The sequence below is a fragment of the Hibiscus syriacus genome, unplaced genomic scaffold, assembly GCF_006381635.1.
Source record: "Hibiscus syriacus cultivar Baekdansim isolate YM2019G1 unplaced genomic scaffold, ASM638163v2 tig00111745_pilon, whole genome shotgun sequence".
Taxonomy (NCBI): Eukaryota; Viridiplantae; Streptophyta; class Magnoliopsida; order Malvales; family Malvaceae; genus Hibiscus; species Hibiscus syriacus.
Genome location: NW_024063168.1, coordinates 99246 through 111377, shown reverse-complemented (window position 1 = coordinate 111377; position 12132 = coordinate 99246). Strand labels below are relative to the sequence as shown.

The window sequence follows — 12132 nt, the reverse complement described above, 5'->3', positions numbered from 1 at the left end:
GGGGATGTTTGGTCCTCTGGAGTTTGCCTTCCAAAAATATCTACAGATACCCAAATTTAGCAGATGTTTGTAGTCCTAATTACAGAATTGTAGAGTAACAAAGGTAGTTGCCTATGAAATGGCTAGCCTAAAGTACAACCAAAGAGAATATTTACAAATTACAACCGCATTGTAGTGAACGCTAGAATGATCGTGCCAGTACAAGGAACAAGAGAACTGTTATTCACATACAGGTTTTGTGTCAAAGCTGCTTAAGCAGATTGCAAAGGCTTGAAAGGCAGAGAGTGGATAACGATAATCCATGGTGAAAATGTCCTTGCCAATCTTCCCGAATTGCAGAATCACGTTTTCTTGTTCAGCTACTGTAACATTTTGACTAGGCTCCACAGCAGCAACCAACTGAAAATTCTTCACAGAGGCCACCGTAACTCGTCCTTTAAAATTTAGGCACCAACACTGCAATTGTTCATGCCATCTAGGAACTTTATTTTTCAAGACTAAGGGTGCATATGTCATTGACTTAAGTGTGGTACAATTGCCAGTTGAATCGGATCCAACTTGTGGTCTTATTCCTGTTGAATCTAACAAGGAAGAAGAATGCTCAAGGCAGTTTGTAACTGCCATAGGTGTAGGAGCAATTTCTCTTTCTTCAATGGCTGAGACGGGGATCGAGTGCATGGTACACTGCATTCTCCTTGGACCTCTCGTGCGAAGAACATTGAGCTGATAAGATATCTTGGCAGTGTTATAATTATTCATAGTTACCCTCGAAGGCAACTTTTCGAGACGAGTTTTTTGACATGATTGACAACAGGAGCGGACTATAGAATCTTCCGGAGGTTGACTGTCGAAAATGTTGAACTTGGTCCCCAGGAAATTAGATCTGTTAAAAGCTTCACTCTTAAAATTTAACAAAAGAAAGAACCAATCAATCCTTAAGAAAGTACTATTTTCACACATCAAAAAGCTTACCTGAGTTTTCCAACATACTTGTTGCTTGATCTAGAGAAATCATCCCCAACTAAACATATAACAAAATCAATACCAGTAGCCCTTCTGACCTTTTTTGCTGCTAGTAACAGTTTACTCAATTCACCTGACAGAGCTATATATTCGTAACATACAAATAAATATCACTTATGAACAAATTACCAGGTTAAAACCGATAGTTTAAAGAACCAAAAAACACATTTTCAAGAAGAAAAAATTACCTGGACTGAGACCCATATACAATCGAAATGTTGAAGTTGAGCTATCCCTTCTAATAAAGCATTGAATCGGCGTATCCCTTGGCCCAGGCTTAAAACAACACACAAAACACTAAAAAGAACCGATTTTGTTTTTCAAAAATAAGGGCGAAAAAAGAATTAAAATTTACCTGCTTTAAAGAGATTGGGAAAGTTAAGAATCCACAATGTTCAGGTGTCTTAACAATGTGTTTCGTAATTTCCCTCCATGAGCGACAAACTGAAGCACAAGCAACCACATCTCTCCTTCCAGGCCAACATTGTTCCCTTGATTCCACTCTTTGGATTATATCTACGAGTAATTCCGGTGGCAAATTTTCCCACTGACGGTGCTCGATTTGTACAGTTGAAGAACCAGGTGAAGAAGAGAGAGAAGCTTCTGGAGTAATATGGGCTTGACCCCGCCGAAGCTTATGTCTCGTCCCTGATTTTTCCTTTGATATCTTTCCAATCTCCCGAACAAAGCTTTTAAATGGCATTTCAGAGCTAAACAAACGAATAATGAATCACAGGCGAAAATAAAATGTAGGTATATAAAGAACTTTTTGGGTTTTGAAATTTACCTGAAAGATTGGGGTTTGGAAAATTTGTCAGGAATATGCAGAATGGGGAGACAAATTCATTGGAAGACTCGAAATATGGGATGTACACGATCTCCCATCAAAGAGGGAATCTGATGGGACGAGAAAAGCTAGAAAAAATTGAACTATTGCTTTGAAGCGGTTTGATTGTTCATTGTTTTCTCTCCAGCTCCTCCCATCTCCGTCGTTGCTAACACCGGAAGCTGCTCTGCCATTGCCAGGATCACCACACAATGAAGGTTCTGCTTTTGTTTCCCTTATCTCTCGTTGATACTCATTTAAATACAATTTGGTTTCGTTTTTCTTTTTTGTTAATTTATAATTGGCGGGCTCTTACGTGTTTATTAATTATTCACACACAGTAAGAATAAATTGCGGCAATTTTATCGAAAAATCACATTTAATATAAAATATTAATTGTAGATACTCTTTCTCTAAATATTATTGATTTATCGTATTTTTTTAGAGAGATAATAAATCGTGTTTCAGGAGACGCATTTTATGTACGTAGATGAAAGGTGTGTTTTAGAGGCTTCGCTTTCATGAAGTTTTATCCGAACTGATGCCACAGTGGAAAGGAATATTTCTGATGATGCGCTATCGTGGGGAAATTGTGAAGGCGTGTTGCGGGGCGTTCATTCTATTATTTATCTTCAATTATTGCCCTTTAATTATTACCCGACTTCTCCCTTAAATCACAGCCAACTCATCTCTATTTTCTATAAATACCTCCGAATGCAAATATCAAACCACAACAAAATTAAATTCATATTATTCCTTCTATAAATTCATTCTATTAAGCAAAATAGATTTTTTGTTATATATTTTAGAAGATAAAACTATCTTTTTATTATATTATATTTATTTAGTATTTAATTATTTACTAAATTTTATTGTATTAATTATTTTTTATTATTTTTTGTAGTTGTAAAATGAAAAGCGGGGTGTTACGATTAGATAAGGATCATATCTCGTGATATTTTATCTATAGGTAATAATATTAAATTGTATTATTTAAATTATTGTGATAATTTTTTAGTATTAGTTTATATTTTAAATTGTATATTATTTATTTAATTAGGGGAATGATCGTATATTATAATCATTTATTCGTTTTTACAGATATAACACTCAACACTAAAAATTTCATCTACTATATCTCTCAAACTTCGCAAACCGTCTAACTCTCAATCTTTGAAACTCTCAAACTGTAAATCTCAAACTCTCAAAATGAGTCGTATTTCAGCTATTGTTTATTATGATGGAGAAATTCGGGAAGATGAAACCGGCGTTGTTTATGCACCAAATCATTCTATCACCTTATCCTTCAAGAGAAACATCACTCTTGAGGAGCTGATCACTAAAATTTCAAAGAACGTTCATGTTGGAAGTATTAGAAGACTATCCTCACTTCAATACAGATTTTTCAACTACACTATTTTCGTTAACTTATACAACGTTCGAACTCTCCAACGATGGCGATGTTGCTATGATGGTCGATGCTCATAATCAAAATTCAGGTGATGTTACACAAATGTATGTCACATTTGTTGAAGTGTTTGTGGTTCGTGATATGTCATTTTGCTCTCACTATGGGCTGGTTGAACAAGCTGATCAAATTGACAGCCCAACTCAAGTAACGTGTAATGATTTTACCTCGTTAATGGCTAATCCACATCCTGGTACCATCCCATCAAGTTTAATGGTGAGATATTCATTAGCAACTTGTTACGATCTCCACCGATGTGACTGTAACATCCATATCCCACATATGTCTCGAAATACAAGTCAAATATGTCACATAACAATACAAACATTCACTGAACTGAAATGCTTAAAATTTTGATTTGTTTTAAAACACTCATATTTTAACTTAAACTATTTTTTTAATATCCTAAAAATTATAAATTAATGTTTTATAGTAGAAAATAAATCCATTCGTTAAACAGTAATTAGACAGTTTAGTGTATTTTCGTAAATCATTTAAAACATTATATATATATATATATTACTCATGCATAAATACTGATAAAACTAGACTAAGCAAAATAAAATGGTCATAGTTTAGTATTACAAACCTTTTTAAAATAAATTCAATAAAGTAAACCAATTATATAATGTACATGCCACTAATAAGTCAAAGATAGGATATCTTATTGATACTGTCGGTAGATTTGATTTCCAAAAGATGCTCAGAAAGCCCCTCTCTTCACGCCCTTTTTCTTTATTCAAACCTACACATGAAAATCATCACGCGCTAAGTAAAACTTAGTGAGATAACAACATAATTAAAGTGATATAGAACATAAATTTCGTAAAGTATTATAACATAAAACTGTAATTTTAATAAAAACTTTAAAACTTTCAAAGCGAGCTATTCAAGTTGATTTCCCCTTGAAAACCTGAAAATCATCCTCTCATGATTTTATCAAAATTAATGTAAATCAACATAAAATATCATAACAATTCATATTTCTTTCATTCGTACATATTTCAGAACTTTAATTTCATTTTCATATTCTTTTCTTTCATATTCATGTCATAACTTTCATATTTATTTGTATAGCCTAATATATATGTAAGAGAATACAAGGTACGTGAGTAGAACATAAGGTACACACTGGGAACATCACGACGACAATCATAATAAAACATATAATGCACTCCAAGTGTAATCATAATATGAGCACAAACAGTGCAGATAACTGAAAAATGATAGCTGATAACTAGAAAGTACTCAACTTAATGGCATGTCAAATGTACCTACGACTCTTAATGCAACATACAATGGGTTTATTTATCATAATATAATTAATTAATCAACGTTTGAAAATCATAAACCTAAAAAATTCTTCATCATAAAATCGTATTTGGACAGTTCATACACTAAATCACTCATAAAACTTATTGAAAATATTATATAAATCATCCATAATTAAAAGTTATAAATCATACTTGAAAATAAAATGAGGTTGACTTATCGCAAGTCATACTCAATCATAATAATTAAATAAATAAATTGAGTTCACTTTGAAACTTATTTGTAAGTTAAAATATAAGTCTCATTAAGTTTTAGATTTAATCCTTTGCTTTCAAATGTTTTAACGACGTAATTCGTCAAAATTTCATATTCTGCAGTTTGCACTACCTTTAAAGAAATGTTATTCTATATTAATATACATACTTAAAAATTATTCTGTTAGTATCAATGAAAACTAAACTCGAATAAAAATCTAACCATATAAGGAACTTCTTCTAGTCCAACTTGTACGATTAATAGCAAATTTTCAAAGTTGACTGACAGAAGCTGTTTTGAGCATAATCTGGTGTCATGTTTTCTGGCCTATCATCGATTAAAAAATTCATATATTTTTGTATAAGCCTCGAAATCAGTAGCCGTTTATTCTAGACAAAACTAGATTGATATACGAATCCATAGGTATAAAATTAATCCTCTAATTATTTCTGTATAATTTATGTTGAATTTCTAAACTTACTGTTCGAACCATAATTTCTAGACAACTTTACCTAATTAGTATACTTAATTCCATAATTCTATAAGTTTAATAAATGAACATATAGGCTAAAATCACAATTCACATAATATTAGGACTTAGTTCTTACTGTAGTAACTCCGTTATTGGCTCATCGCAAGCCAACGTTTGTGTGATGTCATAAATACAAATTAAATGCACTCACGTTTGCCTCTCTATCGAGCCTTCTCCTCGATAATCTTCTCAATTTCACACTTTTTCTTTCCCTTTTGAGTTACGTTGACCACTAGATTTATCTTGGTCTGACAACGTCATATAATACATAAAATATTTAAACTATATGTTAGTATAGAACTAATATAATCTAAGGTTAAATATAAAATTCGATAAAAATAAAATTAATACTTAAATCAATATAAAACTAAATCGTACTTCCATCATAATTTCAAACTTCTCAAAATATTCCTTAAATTTCATAAACATTAATTTCATCATCAACCCTTCAACTTTTGCTAAATATATATAATTTAAACCACTAATTTTGAATTCTTTCTAGAATTAACCTTAACTTTTCATTAAATTCATAATAGCCCTTCACTATCATGATCATGTCATATTAATCACATAAAATTTTCAGCACCTTAATAAAATATTCAAATCAACACTTAAACATCTAAAAACTTGCAATTTCATCCTAACTTTCTTAGACTTTTCAATTTCAACCTTTCACCTTACCAAACTTGCAAATCAATCCCCAAACTAATATTTAATTAAAAAATAACATACTAATAAAAATTTCCAGCATTGTTCTATTTTACCCAATTGGTACTTTCACATTTAATAAACTTGAAATCAAGTCCCTACAATATTGAGACTTTTCGAGTTTTACCCTCAACTTTGCCTAACTTGCAATTTGATTCCAATCAACTTTCTAACTTAAATTTCCAGCATTTAATCATTATAATTCAACATTTAGTACATCAAATTTCACATTTATACATTAATGTCCCAACATTCTCAAAACTAGTAAATTAGCCATTTTTTAATTTAAGCTTTCAAATTACTCCAAATTGATCTCTAATTCACATAGAACACTTCTAATATCAATTCTAAACCATAGGAAAGTTTTCAATATTCCCCCCTCCCCCCAAATTTTCCCCATGGTTGAATACTACAAGGCATGGATTCCATGATTTCCTACTTGATTCAAGCATCAATTCAACCTCTAAACAACATTTCTAAACTTCTAAAGTCAAACCCCTAACATAATTAATCCAAATCAAATTTTCTTCAAAATCCTAGGTCATGGCCGAATAGTCTTATACCAAATGTCAAGTGGTTTTAATCATCACACATGCCTTAGAATTAATCTCCAACATCAAGAACATAATAACCTTTCATCAATCTTTCAAAATCCCTAAACCCTATATAAACCCTAATTTCCAATTTCATGAAATAGACATGTTCACCATTTAATATCTATACCAAAAGATAGATAATTTCATGTAGATTAATTCTCTATTTCACAACTTAGTCCAAAAATCAATCATGTAACCTTAAAAATGAACATGAAATTTTTTTCTTACCTTGTATGGAGACTCACGGCTTGGAGGGAAGAAATGGCTGAAAATTTTGCTAGTTTTCTTGATTATTCTAGTGTTAGACTAACTTTAACACATGGCTTAATGTTATAATTTAATATTAAATTTAATTAATGAGAAATCCTTATTTTACCATTAATGAACCTTGATAATGACAAAATACCATTGTATTATCTTCCATTAAAATATTCCATAGTCAAAGATGAATCAACTTGGCTTTGACTTTCTACTTTGGCTATGCAATTTTTAAAAATTGCATTTTAGTCACTAAATTTTCCACTGTTCGGTCAAATCTGAAAAATTACATTGATCTATTCTAAATTTATATGATCTAAAATACGAAAAATAATATTTTCAACACTTATCTAGCATTCTTCAAATTTTCGTAAAATTTTGGTTCGATCCGATTATCCGATTTTGATATCGAACTTTATCTCTTTATAGCTTTTAACACAAATCTCGTACCGAAAATCTGGCTACCATGAAAATCTTTATTTTAGGCTAAACTGTTCTGGCAAAAATATATAACTTTTCAAAATTATAGTTTTAGTCTCTAAACTTTTACAAGTTTATACTTTAGCTACCAAACTTTCGAAACTTACATTTTTTCACTAGCAAGAATTTAGGGTATTACAGTGGCTCCACGAACAATTTGTATGTCAACATCGCTTCGAATTCAAGGGGGAAGACATTTATTTGCCTATTTCTTTGACCTGAATATAGAGATGACATCGACACAACAATCTGTTCAATACCCATTTGACACGATGCCTTAAAGTTCCAGGGGAGGCATTCAAGTGAGAGCTTTTTCGACCTCAATATGGAGATGCCTGTGATACAACACTCAGTTCAAAACCCATATGACACGATGCCTTCAAGTTCAAGGGGAAGACATTCAACTACCAGCTTGTTCGACCTAAATATCGGTACCACAAATGAACCCTCATCTCTACCAGATGAATCTTTTCGTGAGCCAGGTGTGAATGATGTTGAGATTGGACTATTCGTTGAGCCCGATTCACCACAATTCAACATGGAATCTGATGATGATGATGTAGATTAAGTTCTCACAAATATGGTACACACCGAACCTCCAACACACATGTATAAAGCACGTAATTGATTAGATGCCACTCGACAATAGCATAAGATATCAGAGGCACAATCGCCTTCCATACGGGTAATGGGCTACTCAAGTGAGGTAGGATATAAAGTCAATTTCTTCAGTAGAATAAGGATCCCATTGGAAGTAAAACACACACACACACACACACACACACATATATATATTTCTTATCAAAATAATGTTCTAATTATATAACGATAATTAAAGATAAATATTAAAATTTAAATACGTACCTTTGTACCAGCCTTTTGATCAATGAGTAATCGAATTTCTTCCAATTCGTCTGGTATATCTCGATATTTATTTATTGTAGATGACCACCTATTCAATGTAAAAAATATTTAATTATATACTCTAAAAAATTATTTATTTACAAACATATTATTGAAATTACCTCAACAGTAACGGGAAGACAAACCAACCTTTCACGACTGGACATAAAAAGAGTATATGATACCACACCCATGATTAAAGAAGAATGAGACATCTGCCAATAACAGTTTTCTTATAATTAATTGCCCAACACATTTTCCTATATAGAAATGAAAAAACTGTGGATCCCCAACTCAAAGTATCGACAACTCAAAAATCAATGAGGTAACGCAACCACATACAATATACTTGGTTACAAGATTTAAAGTGCATATAGATCACTCCAATGATTTGTAATATGTATGACCGAGCAAATTTTTCTGCATGATCCATGGAACAATTTCACTCAACTGTGGAAATTTCTCTTAACTGTCGAAATTTCTCTCGCAACCACCGTAAAGGTATTCAACCAACGTTGAAATTAGGCTGGATATCTCCAAGATACTCCTGGCACAACTAATGTCAATCACCATCTGCCACACCAGAAATAATACCTCCATCTACCGGAGCCTCAACTGGATGGAAACGTCCTCCAGCGTAATTAGTACACTTCCCACACGAAAGATGGAATGCGTGTGCCTCTGGTCTCCATCTCTCAACTAGTGTAGAAATAAGGTTAGGTTCGAGTTTACAATGTCCTTTATGTTTCACTAAGTAACCAAATCCAGCCTCGTTTAAATATAGCTAGATAGGACGCGGTTTCTCTAACTTAGCATTATGAATAAATATTTCTAATATACGATCATTCCTCTAATTAAATTAATAGTATACAAATTAAAATATAAACTAATACTAAAAAAATAAATTAATAAAATATTCACAATAATTAAAAATACACAATTTAATATTGTCACTTTATCAGCAAAATGAGTCGAAATATGATTTCTATCTAATCGCAACATCCCGCCTTCCATTTTACAACTGTAAAAAATAATAAAAGATAATTAATACAATCAAATAATAAAATAATAAATAAATATAATATAATAAAAATATTTTTACCTTCTAAAACTATAATCACACGAACTTAAAGCTTGATAGAAGGATATAGAAGGAAGAATGTGAGTGATTTTGGTGTAGGTTGAATATTGTAGGAGGGTATTTATAGGGGTAGGGGACGAGTGGTTGGCGGTATTTATGGGTGATATGTGGGATTTAAGTGGAAGACGACCCCTTGCAACGCGTCTTTCCACGTGTCACAATTTTCCCACGAAGGCGCATCTCGCCTTCCATTTTACAACTGCAAAAAAATAATAAAAGATTGTAACACCCCAACCCGTATCCGACCCGGATACGAGTCCGAGATGTCACATTGACTTTTCAAAACAATTTCCTTACAAAATAATCTAACATTTGAACTTATATTAAGAAAATACTATAAAATACTATTAAATTATGCTTCATTATAAAAATTTGAAAATAATATGTATTTGTGAACAGTATTATATGGTATGAACAATATCGTGAATAGTAATGAACAATACCATGAACAGTGAAAAATTTCAAATATAAATTATGTATCGATGCACTGCTACAGTGCATCGATGCACTGCTACAGTACTTTCGTAAAATATGTATAAATTCATAAAAATCTAAGCTTCCATCCGTATAAAATTACCTTTTACATAAATATGTTTAAAACATTACGAAACTCTATCATATGATTTTAACAAAACCGATTAAAACATATCGTATTCAAACCTTTATTTACATGCCAACCACTATAAGTATTACAAAATACATGTTATCCAATTATTTTATGATCTGATCTTTGGAAAGAATAACTGACCTGTCTTGCTTAGCTTTTATCATTCTTCCTCTTCTCAGAACCTACGTGTGAAACAATCACACGCTAAGTCGTTGACTTAGTGAGGCATATAAAACATATAATAAAAATAATGCATTTCATATCCATATGAACATATCTTCTGCTCATTCAATCATGTCACATATGATTCCATGTAAATAATAATAACATGATAACATGTAATAATGCAAACACTTTTATACCTTTTTGTAAGTCCATGTACATTACTGAGAACTCAAGGTATTCGAATACATTGAGGTTGTGCACTATTACTGTCACCACAGCTCGTATGGGTCCCACTAGGGGCATATAAATTTTGTCACGAAGGACCTATGTATTGTATTTGTCCCGAATGACCACTCCTTAAGAACCATATACATATTCCAATGGATCAAATGTCTCTCAAAAGACCCTATAAATGTTCCAAAGGATACATATGCATCCCGAAAGACCACGTAGAACCCTCGACTCTTGGCATGCCAACTATACCTATAACTCTCGTATCATATACCATGGACATTATTCTTGTGTTTCATATGTTCATGTACTCATGTCATTTCTCTTGTGATCGCATATACCTTTTCTTCTGTCATATACCACATATATACGTAAACATCTATGTCATTTCATATAACATGTAATACATATTGCATATAATCATGTATATCATATCATATATCTTATGTTTTATGCTCTTATATTTATGCAGATCATGTAACATATATATAATAACCTATACCCATTTCATGTATTCATGCACATATAAGAATCACAAATCAAATGACATTTTAGGAGTCACTTCTTACCATAGTAACTCCATCACTGGCTCATCGCAAGCCAATGTTCGTTCAATACCATAAGTACAATTAAAATTTGCAGTCATCTATATCCCCTTGTCTTTACCTCGATCAATCATACTTGTCAATTGATTTGTGATTTAGGTAAAGACAAGGGGATATAGGTGAGTGCAAATTTTAATTGTACTTATGGTATGATTAATCGAGGTATAGATGACAAGTTAAATTCATCATCCAAATTTATTTAAACATTTTTATTCAAAATTTCACTTAAAAACCCATTTTCTTTAATATGTCATAACTCCTTTATCTTTTGATTTTAAGATAACTTAAGCTTTCCTTAAGCTTAGTTATCATCTAATGATCACAACCCAACCTTTAATTCAACAAATAATCAAGAAATTCACCTTTGCTTGTTACTCCATTTTGAACATAATTTATGTTTTCATAACTCGTTTATATTAATATTTTGGGTAAATTATGCATTTAGTACCTAAACTATTAGTTTTGATCCGTTTTAGTACTTAAACTTTCACTTTTTCAAAAACATACCTAAAGTTTGGTTTTTGTTTCATTTTAGCATCCCGTTCAAAATTTAATGTTATTTTTGAAAAAATGAATCTTTAGGTACTAAAATGGACCAAAATTGATAATTTAGGTACTAAACGTGTTAAGTTTTTAACGGCGGGTACTAAAATGAAATCAAAACTAAACTTAGATATGATTTTGAAAAATTAAAAATTTATATACTAAAATGAACTAAAACTAGTAGTTTAAGTATCAAATGTGTAAGTTAACCTAATATTAAAAAAACAAATAGAACTGTGATATATTCCATAATTAAATAAAATATTATTAATATTATCTTGTCATATACAGTTAGGATAAATACATTCATGACTATTATGAGTAAAATATAACAACGAACGACCAATGATACTTAGATGAGTAAGAGTATAAACAGTTGAGACAATGACATGCAGAGAAGATAACCCTGACATCCCGAACACTAAACATAGAGGAAGAAAAACTTAAAATTATTTCAAATGAAAGAATGAGCACTAACCAAACGATATCAGTGATAAAGGAATTGTCATTAGTCTTTGA

General features: G+C 31.4%; 1 protein-coding gene across 2 annotated transcripts; it reads right to left on the bottom strand.

The window, feature by feature from the left end:
- Positions 1–67: 67 nt before the first annotated feature.
- LOC120169107 (tubby-like F-box protein 5) lies at positions 68–2051 on the bottom strand. 2 transcript variants are annotated; one of them, XM_039177326.1, is made up of 5 exons: positions 1811–2051; positions 1379–1733; positions 1212–1320; positions 973–1105; positions 68–883 (listed from the first exon to the last, which is right to left on the bottom strand). In XM_039177326.1, exons 2-5 carry the CDS (start codon positions 1724–1726, stop codon positions 220–222), a joined length of 1254 nt encoding a protein of 417 aa, XP_039033257.1. In that variant the 5' UTR covers positions 1727–1733; positions 1811–2051; the 3' UTR covers positions 68–219. The 2 variants fall into 2 exon arrangements, with proteins under 2 accessions (XP_039033257.1, XP_039033258.1); XM_039177327.1 differs by having other exon boundaries at positions 1212–1299; positions 1811–2050.
- Positions 2052–12132: the final 10081 nt, after the last annotated feature.

Excerpts from the sequence above, each read along its gene's own strand:
- LOC120169107 (XM_039177326.1), bottom strand. The coding sequence starts at position 1,726 with ATGCCATTTAAAAGCTTTGTTCGGGAGATTGGAAAGATATCAAAGGAA. Across the intron at positions 1,321-1,378 it reads TCCCAATCTCTTTAAAGCAG|TGTTTTGTGTGTTGTTTTAA; the intron begins GTAAATTTTAAT and ends GGTTCTTTTTAG. Across the intron at positions 884-972 it reads AAGTATGTTGGAAAACTCAG|ATCTAATTTCCTGGGGACCA; the intron begins GTAAGCTTTTTG and ends AGCTTTTAACAG.